Source organism: Oncorhynchus masou, chromosome 8 (genome assembly GCF_036934945.1).
Source record: "Oncorhynchus masou masou isolate Uvic2021 chromosome 8, UVic_Omas_1.1, whole genome shotgun sequence".
NCBI classification, from domain to species: Eukaryota; Metazoa; Chordata; class Actinopteri; order Salmoniformes; family Salmonidae; genus Oncorhynchus; species Oncorhynchus masou.
In genome coordinates, this window is record NC_088219.1 from 10,594,920 (window position 1) to 10,613,313 (window position 18,394).

Genomic DNA, 18,394 nt, shown 5'->3' on the forward strand with positions numbered 1-18,394 from the left:
CTGTGTTGTGTTGATGTAATGCTGTGTAAAGTATGTATTGCTGATTTCTCCCCTCCCAAAAATAATTTCCATGAAAATAATGTGAATAATGTATATAGTTAGTAATATTTTGACAGACACATCAAAGATCACTCGCATCTCTCTCTCTCTAACTCTCTCTCTTTCTCTCTTTCTCTCTCTCTCTCTCTTTCTCTCTCTCTTTCTCTCTCTCTCTCTCTCTCTAGAAGAGGAAGTTGGATGCAGTGTATTATTACATGCGTAGCCTGGCGGCATCCAATCCCATCCTCACTGCCAAGGAGAGCCTCATGAGTCTGTTTGAAGAGGCCAAACGCAAGGTCAGACACACACACACACACTGGCCACAAATACACCTATAGCTCAACCGATATTGCAGCTAATGAATTCATAGACCAAACACATCCAAGCCTTTCATCTCCTGGTTCTGTCCCCTGCTTGTGTATTCAGGCAGACCAGATGGGGCGGAGGCAGGAGTCAGAAGGGGGTTCCAGGGGCCCGGGGGTCCAGGGTGGAGGAAGAGGACGGGGGGAGCCGGGGGCCAGAGTAGAGATCTGGCTTCGCCCTGTCGTCCAGGCAGGGGCTCTCTCATCACACCGCGGGGGCAGCGAGTCCAGCAGAGACTCTGAACAGGACGGAGAGCTCGGCAACCTCAGCGCTAGTGATGTGAGTACAATACACATATACGTATGCACCCACGCACACTCACTCTTTACCACTTCTCTTCTGCTTCTCTTCCGAGTGTGTTCCAGTTCTTCTATATTGGACGTTGTTAATACTCCTCTGTGTCTCTTTGTGTCCATCTGTGGGTCTGCACATGTTCACTCATGCTCCAGAAGAAGTGTACACACACACACACACACACACACACACACACACACACACACACACACACACACACACACACACACACACACAGAGATACACACACACAGAGACAGACACACACAGCAACAGAGACACACACACACACAGAGACACACACAGCAACAGAGACACACACAGAAATGGAGGCACACATGACCTTGTTTCCAGACACACAACAGGAACTATTCACCATTATCCATGTCTCTCTCTCTCTCTCTCTCTCTCTCTGTCGGTCTTTCTTTCTGTCTTTCTGGCTCATATTCCCCTCTTCCTCTCTTTGGAAAAAAAATCTAAAATCTGTTTTTGCTTTGTCATTATGGGTTACTGTATGTCGATTGATGAGGGGGGGAAATAATTTAATCAATTTTAGAATAAGGCTGTAACGTAACAAAATGTGGAAAAAGGGAAGGGGTCTGAATACTTTCTGAATGCACCGTATATGCTGTCACTCCCTCTGTTAAATACCTCTGGTTCTCAGGTGTATATTAGAGGTCGAACGATTAATTGGAATGGCCGATTAATTAGGGCCGATTTCAAGCTTTCATAACAATCAGAAATCGGTATTTTTGGCCGAATTATTATTTTTTTATTTTATTTTTTACACCTTTATTTAATCTTTATTTAACTAGGCAAGTCAGTTAAGAACACATTCTTAATTTCAATGACGACCTAGGAATGGTGGGTTAACTGCCTCGTTCAGGGGCAGAACGACAGATTTTCACCTTGTCAGCTCGGGGGATTCTTACATGGCACATATTGCACCTTTACTTTCTTCTCCAACACTTTGTTTTTGCGTTATTTAAACCAAATTGAACATGCTTCATTATTTATTTGAGGCTAAATTGAATTTATTAATGTATTATATTAAGTTAAAATAAGTGTTCATTCAGTATTGTTGTAATAGCCATTATTACAATTATTATTTATTTTTTGAATTGGTCAGATTAATCGGTATTGGCTTTTTTGGTCCTCCAATAATCGGTCGACCTCTACTGTATATTCCGTCACTCTCTCTGTTAAATACCTCTGGTTCTCAGGTTCCCTTGTCCACAGGGCACAGTCAGAGAAACACACCCATATTCTCTCTCTCACACACACATGCACACAGACAGACATAAACACACATATACACACACTAGAGATGTTTTCTCTCTCAGGAAGTGGTGGCTCTGTGACTCACCCTCCGTAGTGGACAGACAGAGTGCGTCGTGGGCCGCGGCGCTCTCGCCGTCTCCATGGAGATACGCCCTCGTAAACACATCCACACACACACACATACGCAGGCAGACACACAAACACACACACACACACCCGCTCACACACACAGTCTTGTACAACTAACCTTGATGGCGACACACAGTTTAGTCCCATTCTAAATACAATTTTCCCTAACCCCTAAACCTAACCCTTACACTAACCTTAACCAAAAAACCTAACCCAGTTTTTGTTAGTTTACTTTTCTTGTGTGGACTTCTAGTTAAACATGTTCAGACACACACAAGCAGGCAGAAACATGTAAACACACAGATGCCAACACACACCCACACACAGACACATATGCAGACATTAGGGATGGGCACTGTTATATGAATATTCAAGTACATTAGTATTAGAATACTTGCGAGAATATTCAATTTTTTTCAAGAAAAAATAAAGAAACGCCCTATTTTAACAATGAAATAGCTTTGTCTAAAATGATCTGTGATATTGCAACACACGGATACACCATGACATTTTAAATTCTTAATTCAATAAAACAATACAAATTTTTATGTTGTTTTTAAGACGTGCCCCCAATAAAAATGCATAATGTAGTCTTACAAAGGTTCTACGCGTTTGTTGTAATTGTTGGCCAATCAGTGGCACCACAGTCCGAGGCGACATGTGTAGAAAGCAATGTGGGAGATCTCTAATCATTGCAAAATTGAATTAAAATTACGGAATTAAGTTAGCTAAACGAGAAGGAGTAGGTTGCGACGAGCGACCATCAGGTTGGCTGTTTAATCTGAATGGAATTGTTGTAGACAAGGATGGGAAGCACAGCAAAATAGACTCAATTAGCCTAGTAGCTAGCTAGCTGACTAACATAGCTGTCTCAGCTAGCTTCTTCACATCGATTTGATGCCGTCAAGACAGGCACTACAAGATGGGATGATAGATAACTTATGGCATCCAGGGATTCTTCTGCCATAGAAACCCGGGCAGCCTAAGTCCAAGCAGTATATGTTTTTCATTTTTTTTTTTTTTACATTTTCGGGGTGGAAAAATGCTTTGTGTAAACCTAAAGGAAAACTCCATCCAAAAACAATCTTTTGGTATTTGTTTCATTAGTCCATTGTTGATATAGTCCCATAATGCATCATACGGGCCGGATGTCTGTACAATAATCTTAACAATCCAGTTGCCGTTTCCATTCCCACGCCCCCTGCCACACCACCTAAGCCCTTTTTTTGTCTAGAAAAAACCCTGGCATCCACAAGTCTGTATTGGCTACTCTCTCTCCTTCCCGTCTCAAACACAACGACCCCCGCACAGCTGCAAGCAGAGCAGCACCTCTCTACCATGTTTTCGCTGGCTGTGTAGCAAGCCATTTCCCAAGCTGAAACACAGTTCCAAATGTTTGTTTTTTTATTTATTTTTTTACATGTAGTTCGACTATCCGGGATATCTGTAAAAAATATATATGTAAAAAATATATATATTATTTGAATAGTGAAAAAATTTAAAATGCCCTTTACTAACACAAACACACACACCACACACACACACAACACACACACACACATCCATGTGTCAAACCTGTTAGTTAACAGGCTTCCCTATGACTATATCAGTAGTTCATGAGAAATGTCTGTCTTTGTGTCTGGAAGACTGTTTACCATAGTTTAACCTTCCTCTCTTTTTCTTTTCATCTCTTCAATTACCTTTGTTGTTTTTCTGATGTAAGTTGGCCTATAGTCAGGTTCTGGTGCCCACCTTTCTGTTCAGTCTCTTTCACCTACCTAGCTGTTATAACAAGTGTTATAACCAGTCCCCTTCACTTAGCTGTTATAACAAGTGTAATAACCAGTCCCATTCACTTAGCTGTTATAACCAGTGTTATAATCAGTCACCTTCACTTAGCTGTTATAACAAGTGTTATAATCAGTCCCATTCACTTAGCTGTTATAACAAGTGTTATAATCTTTCCCATTCACTTAGCTGTTATAACAAGTGTAATAACCAGTCCCATTCACTTAGCTGTTATAACCAGTGTTATAATCAGTCCCCTTCACTTAGCTGTTATAACAAGTGTTATAATCTTTCCCATTCACTTAGCTGTTATAACAAGTGTAATAACCAGTCCCATTCACTTAGCTGTTATAAACAGTGTTATAATCAGTCCCCTTCACCTAGCTGTTATAACAAGTGTAATAACCAGTCCCCTTCACTTAGCGGTTATAACAAGCGTTATAACCTGTCCCCTTCACCTAGCAGTTAAATAGCATAGAACAACGAAAGAAGGCGACAGGACAGACATGACTAATCAATGCTAGACCTACTATCTGACTCATCCGTGCTCTGTTGCTCTTGTCTGTCTTCAGCTCAATAAGAGGTTCATACTCAGCTTCCTCCACGCTCATGGAAAACTCTTCACTAAAGTGGGGTGAGTTATTTTGGTGTGTGTGTGTGTGGTCGTGAATTAAATATGTAGACTTCTTCTTTTTTTTAAAGCCCGTGTGGTTATGTGTATGCTCTAACACACACATTTAACAGATTATGCTGTTGTTTTTGAAGAAGGATTTTACTTCCAATCACTGTGATATGTGGTTGTCTTACCGAGTATCTCTGGATAAGAGTGTTAAATGAGCAACATGTCCACTGTGTGGCAGCATGGAGTCGTTCCCAGAGGTGGTCAGTCGTGTTCTCCAGGAGTTCAGAGTGCTGATCCAACACAGCCCCTCCCCCCTGGGCAGCACACGCATGTTACAGATCATCACCATCAACATGTTCACTATACACAACGCTCAGAGCAGAGGTAACACATGCGCACACTCACACACACACACACACACACACACACACACACACACACACACACACACACACACACACACACACACACACACACACACAGAGAAAAGCGACCTTGTACAAAAGTATTGTGCAAAAACACTGAAGCCTATGATCTCTTTCTCTCTCCCTCTACCTCCTTCTCCCTCCCTCTCTCCTTCCCATCTCCCTCCCTCCCCCTTCCTCCCTCTCCTCCCATCTCCCTTCCTTTCTCTCTCCCCCCTCTCCTTTCTGTCTCTCCCTCCCTCTCTCTCCTTTCTCTCCCTCCCTCTCTCTCCTTTCTCTCTCTCCCTTCCTCCCTCTCCTCCCCCTTCCTTCTCCCTTCTTCTGTCTCTCTCCCTCCCTCTCCCCCCTCCCTCCTCCCCTTTCCGTCTCCCCCTCCCTCCTCCCCCTTCCTCTCTCTCTCTCCCTCCCTCTCCTTTCCTCTCTCTCTCCTTTCCTCTCTATCTCTCCCTCCCTCTCCCCCTCCCTCCTCCCACTTCCCCTCTCTCCCTCTCCTTTCCTCTCTATCTCTCCCTCCCTCTCCCCCCTCCCTCCTTCCGTGTCCCTCCTCCCCCTTCCGTCTCCCTTCCTTTAGGAGGAGATGGTGAGGTGAGGTCTGTTTTACAGGAGCAGACTACAGCTCTGGGTCTGGCCATGTTCTCTCTGCTGGTCCAGCGCTGCACAGAACTACTGAGAGACACACCTGCAGGTATGTCATTCACAGATGGGATATTTGTATATATTGTATGGTTGTAAAATGACTGTCGGACTGACAGTTCATATGAGGGAAGAGCACTCTAACCCACTAACCCTCTAACCCTCTAACCCTCTAACCCTCTAACACACTAACACACTAACACACTAACACTCTAACCCACTAACACTCTAACACTCTAACCCACTACCATTCTAACACTCTAACACTCTAACCCACCAACCCACTAACAGGCTATTGTGAAATGGTATAACCTGCAGTAGCCAGCTAACTAGCCATTTAAAAAAAAAATTGTACCTTTATTTAACTAGGCAAGTCAGTTAAGAACAAATTCTTATTTTCAATGACGGCCTATGAACAGTGGGTTAACTGCCTGTTCAGGGGCAGAACGACAGATTTGTACCTTGTCAGCTCGGGGATTTGAACTTGCAATCTTCCGGTTACTAGTCCAACACTCCAACCACTAGGCTACCCTGCCGCCTCTACACTCTAACCACTAGGCTACCTGCCGCCTCTACACTCTAAACCACTAGGCTACCTGCCACCTCTACACTCTAACCACTAGGCTACCTGCCGCCTCTACACTCTAACCACTAGGCTACCTGCCGCCTCTTCACTCTAACCACTAGGCTACCCTGCCACCTCTACACTCTAACCACTAGGCTACCTGCCACCTCTACAGTCTAACCACTAGGCTACCTACCGCCTCTACACTCTAACCACTACGCTACCTGCCACCTCTACAGTCTAACCACTAGGCTACCTACCGCCTCTACACTCTAACCACTAGGCTACCTACCGCCTCCACACTCTAACCACTAGGCTACCTACCGCCTCTACACTCTAACCACCAAGCTACCTACCGTCTCTACACTCTAACCACTAGGCTACCCTGCCACCTCTACACTCTAACCACTTGGCTACCCTGCCACCTCTACACTCTAACCACTAGGCTACCATGCCACCTCTACACTCTAACCACTAGGCTACCTGCCACCTCTACACTCTAACCACTAGTCTACCTGCCGCCTCTACACTCTAACCACTAGGCTACCTGCCACCTCTACAGTCTAACCACTAGGCTACCTACCGCCTCTACACTCTAACCACTAGGCTACCTATCGCCTCTACACTCTAACCAGGCTACCTACCGCCTCTACACTCTAACCACTAGGCTACCTGCCGCCTCTACACTCTAACCACTAGGCTACCTGCCGCCTCTACACTCTAACCACTAGGCTACCTATCGCCTCTACACTCTAACCAGGCTACCTACCGCCTCTACACTCTAACCACTAGGCTACCTACCGCCTCTACACTCTAACCAGGCTACCTACCGCCTCTACACTCTAACCACTAGGCTACCTGCTGCCCCATGTGCTTTTACTCCATGACCAACACATGGTGTTTTATTTAGGTGCTATGGGAATGAATACACAAGCAGCGTATCAAACTGGGATCATGTTTTTAGGTTGGATGGATTCTCCTAAAACTTAGGGTTAATTATCAGGCATCCTATTGAAATATTGAGCGCGGTGGTTTAGAGGGCCTACACCAGAAGTGAATGGTTATCTGTAGGAGGAAGGAATATGGTGTGGGTGCAATGAACCTTGGAATGTACTGAGTGTAGGGAATCGATCACATGTGTCAGGCATTGATAAGGGGACAGAGCCATGGATTAGTGATGAAGGGGGTCCAGGTCAGGTCACTCTAAGAGAGAACAGCTTATTTCCTGCCTAGCAATAAAGATGCCACCACTGGTGAACCATGTCTTGGTCGGTTCAGCTGTTCGCCCCTCTGGGATGAATTCACTTGGTTTAAGCTTCCGTAGTGTCCGCTGAGTTCTTACTCTGATAATTACAACCTAACAGGTCACACCGACAAGTAGAAGAATATTTTCCGGGGGCATATTTCTTTTCAATGATGAATCTGATTATGTCGCATTGGAGAAGTGAGAAGCGAAAAAGGCTAGCTAGCTTGCTATGTTTTTTACCAGGCTAAAGCCAGCTAGCCAGGCTGGTAGCTAGCTACTACTAGCAAGGGAAGGCAAGGCGACTCTTCCTTGCTTTCAAAAAATGTAATGACAAATGTTTGTTTTTTTACTTTGCTATTGTGAGTGGGAGTGGGACCGGTGAGGATATCATGTTACCAAAAATCCAACTCCACCCACACAGCTTGTAGTAACCTTGATGGAGAGGTTTGCCTGACCTATGAACTCTACTCCCTAGGAAGGTAGACAATGATTCTCTTTTTCTCTCTCTCTCTCTCTCTCTCTCTCTCTCTCTCTCTCTCTCTCTCTCTCTCTCTCTCTCTCTCTCTCTCTCTCTCTCTCTCTCTCTCTCTCTCTCTCTCTCTCTCTCTCCCTTTCTCCCTTTCTCCCTCTCCCTCACTCCATCTCTCAGAGTCCATCCCCGAGGAGGAGAGAGAAGATGGGGATGGGTGGGAGGAGGGGATGGTGAGAGTTTCTGCCTTCCCATTGGACCTGAGGGAGCTGCTGCCCAGCGTTAAAGTCTGGTCTGACTGGATGCTTGGACACCCCGACCAATGGAATCCTCCGCCTTGTAGTATAGAGTGAGTATACAATCCAAACACAGGACGATCTTCCTGTGGGGAGGTGTTACTGTCTCCTCTCTCTTCCTGTGGGGAGGTGTTACTGTCTCCTCTCTCTTCCTGTGGGGAGGTGTTGCTGTCTCCTCTCTCTTCCTGTGGGGAGGTGTTACTGTCTCCTCTCTCTTCCTGTGGGGAGGTGTTACTGTCTCCTCTCTCTTCCTGTGGGGAGGTGTTACTGTCTCCTCTCTCTTCCTGTGGGGAGGTGTTACTGTCTCCTCTCTCTTCCTGTGGGGAGGTGTTACTGTCTCCTCTCTCTTCCTGTGGGGAGGTGTTACTGTCTCCTCTCTCTTCCTGTGGGGAGGTGTTACTGTCTCCTCTCTCTTCCTGTGGGGAGGTGTTACTGTCTCCTCTCTCTTCCTGTGGGGAGGTGTTACTGTCTCCTCTCTCTTCCTGTGGGGAGGTGTTACTGTCTCCTCTCTCTTCCTGTGGGGAGGTGTTACTGTCTCCTCTCTCTTCCTGTGGGGAGGTGTTACTGTCTCCTCTCTCTTCCTGTGGGGAGGTGTTACTGTCTCCTCTCTCTTCCTGTGGGGAGGTGTTACTTTACCACACTGATTGTCCCTCGTCTCTCTACCAGTGGTTGTAGCTCTGGTGTGTGGCGTAGCTTGGCCGACCTGTGTAATGCGTTGGCTCGTGTCGACCACGGGGAAGCGCCGCTGTACAAGGCAGACGGGGACGGAGGCGAGGGGGATGAGGAGCTCCGCCTGTTGCTATTGGAGGAAGACAGGCTACTGGCCGGCTTCGTCCCGCTGCTCGCCGCCCCACAGGAACCCTGCTACATAGAACTCACCAGGGATACCGTGAGTTTATACACCATATATACATTACATACATGTTCTCTCTCTCTCTCTCTCTCTCTCGCTCTCTCTCTCTCTCTCTTGCTCACTCTCTCTCTTTCTCCCCCCCTCTATCTCTCTCTCCCTCTCTCTCTCTTGCTCGCTCTCTTTCTCTCTCTCCCCCCCCCTCTCTCTCTCTCCCCCTCACTCTTTCCCTTTCTGTCTCTCTCTCTTTCTTGCTCGCTCGCTCTCTCTCTCTTTCTCTCCCTTTCTCTTTCTCTCCCTTTCTCTTTCTCTCCCTCTCTCCTCCCCTCACTCTCTCCCTTTCTCTCTCCCTATGTCTCTCTCTAGGCAATAGCAGCAGACTGTAAAAGGGTAACAGTGTTGAAGTATTTCCTGGAGGCTCTGTGTGGACAGGAACAACCTCTTCTGGCCTTCAAGGGAGGGAAGTATGTCTCCATGGCAACCTCTCCCCAACCCAGCATCCCTGGCGACGCCCACAGTCGACACGACTCACTGACCGAGAGAGAGGTGTTTGTTTGTTTCTGTCTCTTACTTATCAAATGTAGTCCAGGTTCTTCTCCAAGTTTCTCTTTCTCTCAATCCTTGATTATTTGTTTTAAGTCTAGTTAGACACCTGTCTCAACTAGTCACTGTCATGAATGCCTTGGTTAGCTGAATCAGGTGTGTGTGTGTCTGCTAACATGTCCCTCTGTTCCCCTCTCTCCTGTGGTGCTATATCTTAGAGCGATGATGTCATCGTGGAGGCGGAGTCGTCTGTTTCCGAGGGGGATGAGGGCGGGGGCAGCGAAGATGACATCAGAGAGCTCCGGGCCAGACGCAGCGCCCTCACTAACAGACTGGCTCAGCAGCAACGACGCAGGGACAAGATACAGGTCACACACACACACTATATACACACTCACACAGACACGCACACTATATACAGACACACACACACACACACACATACATACACACACACAGACACACACACACTATATACACACTCACACAGACACGCACACTATATACAGACACACACACACACACACACATACATACACACACACAGACACACACACACACACACACTATATACACACTCACACAGACACGCACACTATATACAGACACACACACACACACACACACACACACACATACATACACACACACAGACACACACACACACTATATACACACTCACACAGACACACACTATATACAGACACGCACGCACGCACGCACACTATATACAGACACGCACACACACACACACACTATATATACACACACACACACACACACACTATATACACACACACACACTATATACATACACACACACACACACACACACTATATACACACTCACACAGCCTCACACTATATACAGTCGTGGCCAAAAGTTTTGAGAATGACACAAATATTAATTTTCACAGTCTGATGCCTCAGTTTGAATGATGGCAATTTGCATATACTCCAGAATGTTATGAAGAGTATTAGAATGAATTGCAATTAATTGCAAAGTCCCTCTTTGCCATGCAAATGAACTGAATCCCCCAAAAACATTTCCACTGCATTTCAGCCCTGCCACAAAAGGACTAGCTGACATCATGTCAGTGATTCTCTCGTTAACACAGGTGTGAGTGTTGACGAGGACAAGGCTGGAGATCACTCTGTCATGCTGATTGAGTTCAAATAACAGACTGGAAGCTTCAAAAGGAGGGTGGTGCTTGGGAATCATTGTTCTTCCTCTGTCAAACATGGTTACCTGCAAGGGAACATGTGCCGTCATCATTGCTTTGCACAAAAAGGGCTTCACAGGCAAGGATATTGCTGCCAGTAAGATTGCACCTAAATCAACCATGTATAGGATCATCAAGAAGGGCAGCAAAGAAGCCACTTCTCTCCAGGAAAAACATCAGGGACAGACTGATATTCTGCAAAAGGTACAGGGATTGGACTGCTAAGGACTGGGGTAAAGACATTTTGTCTGATTAATCCCCTTTCCGATTGTTTGGGGCATCCGGAAAAAAGCTTGTCGGGAGAAGACAAGGTGAGCGCTACCATCAGTCCTGTGTCATGCCAACAGTAAAGCATCCTGAGATCATTCATGTGTGAGGTTGCTTCTCAGCCAAGGGAGTGGGCTCACTCACAATTTTGCCTAAGAACACAGCCATGAATAAAGAATGGTACCAACACATCTTCCGAGAGCAACTTCTCCCAACCATCCAGGAACAGTTTGGTGACGAACAATGCCTTTTCCAGCATGATGGAGCACCTTGCCATAAGGCAAAAGTGATAACTAAGTGGCTCGGGGAACAAACCATCGATATTTTGGGTCCATGGCCAGGAAACTCCCCAGACCTTAATCCCATTGAGAACTTGTGGTCAATCCTCAAGAGGCGGGTAGACAAATTCTGAACAACTCCAAGCATTGATTATGCAAGAATGGGCTGCCATCAGTCAGGATGTGGCCCAGAAGTTAATTGACAGACAGCATGCCAGGGCGGATTGCAGAGGTCTTGAAAAAGAAGGGTCAACACTGCAAATATTGACTCTTTGCATCAACTTCATGTAGTTGTCAAAACAAGCCTTTGCCACTTATGAAATGCTTGTAATTATACTTCAGTATTCCATAGTAACATCTGACAAAATATCTAAAGACACTGAGGCAGCAGACTTTGTGAAAATTTATATTTGTGTCATTTTCAAAACTTTTGGCCACGACTGTACACTACTGTTCAAAAGTTTGGGGTCACTTAGAAGTTTCCTTGTTTTTAAAAGAAAAGCAAATGTTTTGTCCATTAAAATAACATGAAATTGATCAGAAATACAGTGTCGACATTGTTAATGTTGTAAATGACTATTGTAGCTGAAAACGTCTGGTTTTTAATGGAATATCTACATAGGCGTAGAGAGGCCCATTATCAGCAACCATCACTCCTGTGTTCCAATGACACGCTGTATTAGCTAATCCAAGTTTATCATTTTAAAAGGCTAATTCATCATTAGAAAACCCTTTTGCAATTATATTACCACAGCTGAAAACTGACCCGATTTAAGATAAGCAGTAAATTATTTATTTGACTTTATTCCAGTGCATGTTTTGTATTTATTTATTTATTTCACCTTTATTTAACCAGGTAGGCAAGTTGAGAACAAGTTCTCATTTACAATTGCGACCTGGCCAAGATAAAGCATAGCAGTTCGACACATACAACGACACAGAGTTACACATGGAGCAAAACAAACATACAGTCAATAATACAGTATAAACAAGTCTATATACGATGTGAGCAAATGAGGTGAGATAAGGGAGGTAAAGGCAAAAAAAGGCCATGGTGGCAAAGTAAATACAATATAGCAAGTAAAACACTGGAATGGTAGATTTGCAATGGAAGAATGTGCAAAGTAGAAATAAAAATAATGGTTGGTGCAAAGGAGAAAAATAAATAAATAAATAAAATACAGTAGGGAAAGAGGTCGTTGTTTGGGCTAAAATATAGGTGGCCTATGTACAGGTGCAGTAATCTGTGAGCTGCTCTGACAGTTGGTGCTTAAAGCTAGTGAGGGAGATAAGTGTTTCCAGTTTCAGTGCTTTTTATAGTTCGTTCCAGTCATTGGCAGCAGAGAACTGGAAGGAGAGGCGGCCAAAGAAAGAATTGGTTTTGGGGGTGACTAGAGAGATATACCTGCTGGAGCGTGTGCTACAAGTGGGAGATGCTATGGTGACCAGCGAGCTGAGATAAGGGGGGACTTTACCTAGCAGGGTCTTGTAGATGACATGGAGCCAGTGGGTTTGGCGACGAGTATGAAGCGAGGGCTTAAACATACTCATTGCACGATCGGAATATGGGACCAAATACTAAACTTTTGACTCATTTATTTACAAGAATGTTTAGGTGTGTCAATTTTGACCCCTACCTTTTTTTGAGGAAAAAAATATGACTTAAAAAACATTTCTTTCTCTGAGCAATTGTATTGGTATAAAATAATATAATTTCCCCATTTTTTTTGGTGCATACTATACAGTACCTGTCAAAAGTTTGGGTCTACGCATTCAACGGATTTTTATTTATTTTTACAATATTGAAAATAGTATAAAAATAAATAAATAAATCAAATAAATAAAAACCCCTGGAGCGAGTAGTGTCAACATTTACCTGGTTCTGTATAGCTCAGCATTGACTTTCTACTGTCATTATTGATCATCTTTTTTTAGGGTGTCAATAATTTTGGCCCCCACTTTATGTCCTGAATTGTTGAGCGTATTAACCTGTGTGTTAACGTGTGTGTGTACATGTGTTTATACCATGTAACGCGTGTTAACATGCGGTGTGTCTCCCTCCGTGCAGGCGGTGTTACAGACGTGTGGTCAGTTGGAGTTGGAGGTACGTCCTCTTTTCCTGGTTCCAGACACCAATGGCTTCATCGACCACCTGACCGGCCTCAAGACGCTGCTGCATTCTGGGACTTACATACTGGTGGTGCCCCTCATAGGTAACTAGCACACAGACTGACTGACTGACTTCATCACCATCATCATCAACCACCTCACTGGCCTCAAGACACCTCTCCCCCTACTTTTCTATCCACCTCTCTCTCTCTCTTTCTCTCACTCTCACTCTCTCCCCATCTCTCACTCTCTCTCTCACTCTCTCTCTCTCACTCCCTCACTGTCTCTCACTGTCTCTCTCTCTCCCCCCCCCTTAATCTCTCCCCACTGTCTCTCTCTCTTTCTCCCTTCCCAAGTGATAACAGAGTTGGATGGTCTGGCGAAGGGTCAGGAGAGCTGCGGAGGCTCTGGCGGTGGTCATGGCGGCGGTGGTTCCCGTGGTAACCCTGGTGCAACTCATGCGCGGGCGGTCCAGGAGAAGGCCAAGGTTGCCGTGGCGTTTCTGGAGCGAGGGTTCGAGGCCAGAGAGCCCTGTCTCAGAGCACTGACCAGCAGAGGAAGTCAACTGGAGTCTATCGCCTTCCGCAGTGAAGACACCTCCGGACAACAGGTGCGTGTGTGTGCGTGTGCGTGTGTGTGCGTGTGTGTGTGTGTGTGTAAACACCCAGATCCTCTGTTTACAGTGCAATGTTTTACCATCTGTAGTATGTGAATTAGTTTGGAGTAGTCTGACGGCATATCAATGCATTTTCATCCAATTTTGGGCTGTCATTGCAAATCAACTTTAGATTTACCAGTCTCTCCTCCCTCCCTACCTCCTCCCTTCCTTTCTCTCTCTCCAGGGGAACAATGATGATGTAATCTTGTCCTGCTGTCTCCACTACTGCAAAGACAAGGCTAAGGACTTCATGCCTGCAAAGAGAGGTAGACAACCACACGCACACACCACCACCACCCACACACACACCACCACCACCCACACACACACCACCACCACCCACACACACACACCACCACCCACACACACCACCACCCACACACACACACACCACCACCACCCACACACACACCACCACCCACACACACATTATGCCTGATTTGTCTATACCTTTATAGACAAATCCCATCCTCTGCTCCCCTCCACTCTCTCTCCCCCTCCCAACCCCTCTCTCCTCTCTACCAGACGGTCCTGTGCGGTTGCGTCGGGAGGTGGTTCTTCTGACAGATGACCGTAACCTGCGGGTCAAAGCCCTGACCAGGAATGTGCCGGTCAGAGACATCCCCGCATTCCTCACCTGGGCCAAAGTGGGCTGAACTGGGTCACACCTTCGACCACGCCCAGAGCACCCAAACAACCAATCAACTGCTGAGAACAGCTGGCCACCTCCCATACCATCGAGGTGGAGGAGGAGCCTGTAAGCGAATGCAGAAGTGAAGACTGATGGAGAGAAGGAGAAGAAAGCTTTTTTTGTGGAAAAATGAAATATGGAAAGTAAAAAGCATTTTGTTGTTGTTGTGTGGAATGAGTTGAAATAGGCTGAGATCTTTTTACCCTCTCATTGTGATGAGGTGTGTGTGTTTGCCGCTGAGCTCAGGGAGCGGGAGGGAGGAGAGGAGCAAGGAGAGTTTTAAGAGATGCAGGAAGGCTGGCCCATGAAGAGATGTAGAAGACAGAAGGAGGAGAGGTATTTGTGTTAATTTCTGGTTTCTTCGGTCCAGCCGTGCGTCTTGTGTAACTTCTGCAGTGCGTTCACAAGGCCAGGTACTGACCTCAGTGGAAACGACAGAGAGGAAGAGAGACATGGAATGGAGAGGGACAGGGAGGTTAGGGCTGGAGGACGAAGGGCCAAACCTGACTGAGAAGTGCTACAGTATCTGTGAGGGTCTGTTTGACTGACAGCTGTCTGGAACCCCAGAGCAGCACAGAGAGAGAGGCTTTGTATTTTTTTAATTTAACCTTTATTTAACTCGGCAAGTCAGTTAAGAACAAATTCTTATTTACAATGAGGGCCTACCCCGGGCCAAACCCTAACCCCGATGACGCTGGGCCGGTTGTGATACAGCCTGGAATCGAACCAGGGTCTGTAGTGACGCCTCCAGCACCGAGATGCAGTGCTATAGACCGCAATGCCACTCGGGGAAGTGGCAGGGGAGCCAGGTTGTAGTATCGGGGTACCAGCCAGGTTGTAGTTTCAGGGTACCAGCCAGGTTGTATTATCAGGGTACCAGCCAGGTTGTAGTATCGGGGTACCAGCCAGGTTGTAGTATCGGGGTACCAGCCAGGTTGTAGTATCGGGGTACCAGCCAGGTTGTAGTATCGGGGTACCAGCCAGGTTGTAGTATCGGGGTACCAGCCAGGTTGTAGTATCGGGGTAGCAGCCAGGTTGTAGTATCGGGGTAGCAGCCAGGTTGTAGTATCGGGGTAGCAGCCAGGTTGTAGTATCGGGGTAGCAGCCAGGTTGTAGTATCTGGGTACCAGCCAGGTTGTAGTATCGGGATACCAGCCAGGTACCTTCATCTACCCTCCCTCCTCCAGGTCCCCGTGACCCCGAGCCACATTCTCAGCCTCTGATGACCCGGAAGTGGTCCGTTTCAGTTCCTGTAAAACCATGAAGTGATTTTCATCCCAGTTGCCCAGCAGCTTGTGTTGACTGAGAGTCTTTCCCAAGGCTTCTGTAAAGAAACAGCTTTAAAGACAAAAAGACAAAGAAAAAATACTTGGTCTTTTTTAGCATTGTGTGTGTTGTTTCTGAGTTGGTTGGTGTATCCATTGGGAGTGTGTGATGTTTATGCTCTACAGAAGAGCTTTTCTGTCAGCAGACGTTCTCACTCACCTACCCTTTTAGTTTGTTGTTTTTAATGGTTTAAATATTATAATAAGATCGAACGTTAGTTTTAGGTCATTGTATATTTTGTGTGTTTTGTTTTCCTTTGTTTTTATCACCACCTCTGGGTAACTCGTTCAGCTTCTATAAATTATATATCTATGTTCGTTCTAAGTGCAGAACTTTGTGCTGATCTGTTTCTTTATGAGTGGCTAAGACCTGGGCTGCGTCCCAAAATGGTCAAAAGTTGTGTACTAAGCCTATAAGGAACAGGGTGCCAATAGGGTGCCAATAGGGTGCCAATAGGGTGCCAACAGGGTGCCAATAGGGTGCCAACAGGGTGCCAATAGGGTGCCCTACACTGATCAGACAATTAACAATGGAATTATCTTTTGTAGCACCACAGTGTGCACACGTTAACAAGCGGGTATGTGATGTGTGTGTTTACCACAAACGTGTGTGTCAGAGTGCACACTGTTCTGCACTGCGTCAGACAGACGGGGGGGTCTTTTCACAACCATAAAATGTCCCACACAGTATAAACAAAGATGACATCAGTGAACGACGTACCAGATGTAATATGTTTGATCAGCATGCTATAATGGTTAACTATGCATGCTGATGTTAAATGTGTTACCAGTTCTAATCTGTCCTCCAGACGGCACAAGGTAGTTGGTTTATTATCCGTCTATGACAGTAACACACATAGTTGAGTAATTTCACAAAGCATTAAACACCAGTCTTGTAAGCTCAGGTCTATGAACAACTATAGATAGATTTGGTATAAATGCGTTGATACTCTCAATCATTTGATCTTTACCTTTGTGTGTTGTGTATTTGCCAAAACCATAGCTAGTTAACTTGTTGATCCCACTTGTTTAGGAATCTTTGAGTGGGTCCCAATGATCTCTCCTTTCTCCCAAAGTGTGCACTTGTTCCCTTTTTGTGGGAGGGATTGGTGATCGAGTGCGCACTTCAGGAGGAAGGAGAGATTCCAGGGATGCTCCCTCCATCTACTCTCACTGTTCTGTCTATATGCTGGATCCGACCCCAGGCCTGCATGTACTATCCCATCACAAGCCTTTTTCATTATTTTCCATGAGTTGTTTGATTAAATGATTTGTTTTGATTCAAATCAGTTGTCTGTTTGTTTATTTGTGTGTGTGTGTGTGTGTGTGTGTGTGTGTGTGTGTGGTGTACAATGATGGGTTTACATCACGTGTCAAACTCATTCCACAGAGGGACGAGTGTCTGTGGGTCTTCACTCCTCCCTTGTACTTGATTGATGAATTAAGGTCACTGATTAGTAAGGAACTCTCCTCACCTGGTTGTCTAGGTCTTAGTAAGGAACTCTCCTCACCTGGTTGTCTAGGTCTCAGTAAGGAACTCTCCTCACCTGGTTGTCTAGGTCTCAGTAAGGAACTCCCCTCACCTGGTTGTCTAGGTCTTAGTAAGGAACTCTCCTCATCTGGTTGTCTAGGTCTCAGTAAGGAACTCCCCTCACCTGGTTGTCTAGGTCTTAGTAAGGAACTCTCCTCACCTGGTTGTCTAGGTCTCAGTAAGGAACTCTCCTCACCTGGTTGTCTAGGTCTCAGTAAGGAACTCTCCTCACCTGGTTGTCTAGGTCTCAGTAAGGAACTCTCCTCATCTGGTTGTCTAGGTCTCAGTAAGGAACTCTCCTCACCTGGTTGTCTAGGTCTCAGTAAGGAACTCTCCTCACCTGGTTGTCTAGGTCTCAGTAAGGAACTCTCCTCACCTGGTTGTCTAGGTCTTAGTAAGGAACTCTCCTCACCTGGTTGTCTAGGTCTCAGTAAGGAACTATCCTCACCTGGTTGTCTAGGTCTCAGTAAGGAACTCTCCTCACCTGGTTGTCTAGGTCTCAGTAAGGAACTCTCCTCACCTGGTTGTCTAGGTCTCAGTAAGGAACTCTCCTCATCTGGTTGTCTAGGTCTTAGTAAGGAACTCTCCTCACCTGGTTGTCTAGGTCTTAGTAAGGAACTCTCCTCACCTGGTTGTCTAGGTCTCAGTAAGGAACTCTCCTCATCTGGTTGTCTAGGTCTTAGTAAGGAACTCTCCTCACCTGGTTGTCTAGGTCTTAGTAAGGAACTCTCCTCACCTGGTTGTCTAGGTCTCAGTAAGGAACTCTCCT

General features: G+C 45.9%; 1 protein-coding gene across 1 annotated transcript in view; it reads left to right on the plus strand.

Moving 5' to 3' along the window:
• The window catches only part of LOC135544058 (telomerase-binding protein EST1A-like), a 34,018-nt gene extending 16,638 nt beyond the window's left edge, over positions 1 to 17,380 (plus strand). The window contains exons 7-19 of the mRNA XM_064971425.1: positions 225 to 335; positions 466 to 681; positions 4,467 to 4,528; positions 4,755 to 4,900; positions 5,513 to 5,626; positions 8,035 to 8,203; positions 8,817 to 9,039; positions 9,367 to 9,546; positions 9,762 to 9,911; positions 13,380 to 13,524; positions 13,777 to 14,030; positions 14,263 to 14,344; positions 14,604 to 17,380. Coding sequence (XP_064827497.1) covers positions 225 to 335; positions 466 to 681; positions 4,467 to 4,528; positions 4,755 to 4,900; positions 5,513 to 5,626; positions 8,035 to 8,203; positions 8,817 to 9,039; positions 9,367 to 9,546; positions 9,762 to 9,911; positions 13,380 to 13,524; positions 13,777 to 14,030; positions 14,263 to 14,344; positions 14,604 to 14,734 — 1,983 coding nt within the window. The 3' untranslated portion in view covers positions 14,735 to 17,380. The remainder of the gene's footprint in view (positions 1 to 224; positions 336 to 465; positions 682 to 4,466; positions 4,529 to 4,754; positions 4,901 to 5,512; positions 5,627 to 8,034; positions 8,204 to 8,816; positions 9,040 to 9,366; positions 9,547 to 9,761; positions 9,912 to 13,379; positions 13,525 to 13,776; positions 14,031 to 14,262; positions 14,345 to 14,603) is intronic.
• Positions 17,381 to 18,394: the final 1,014 nt, after the last annotated feature.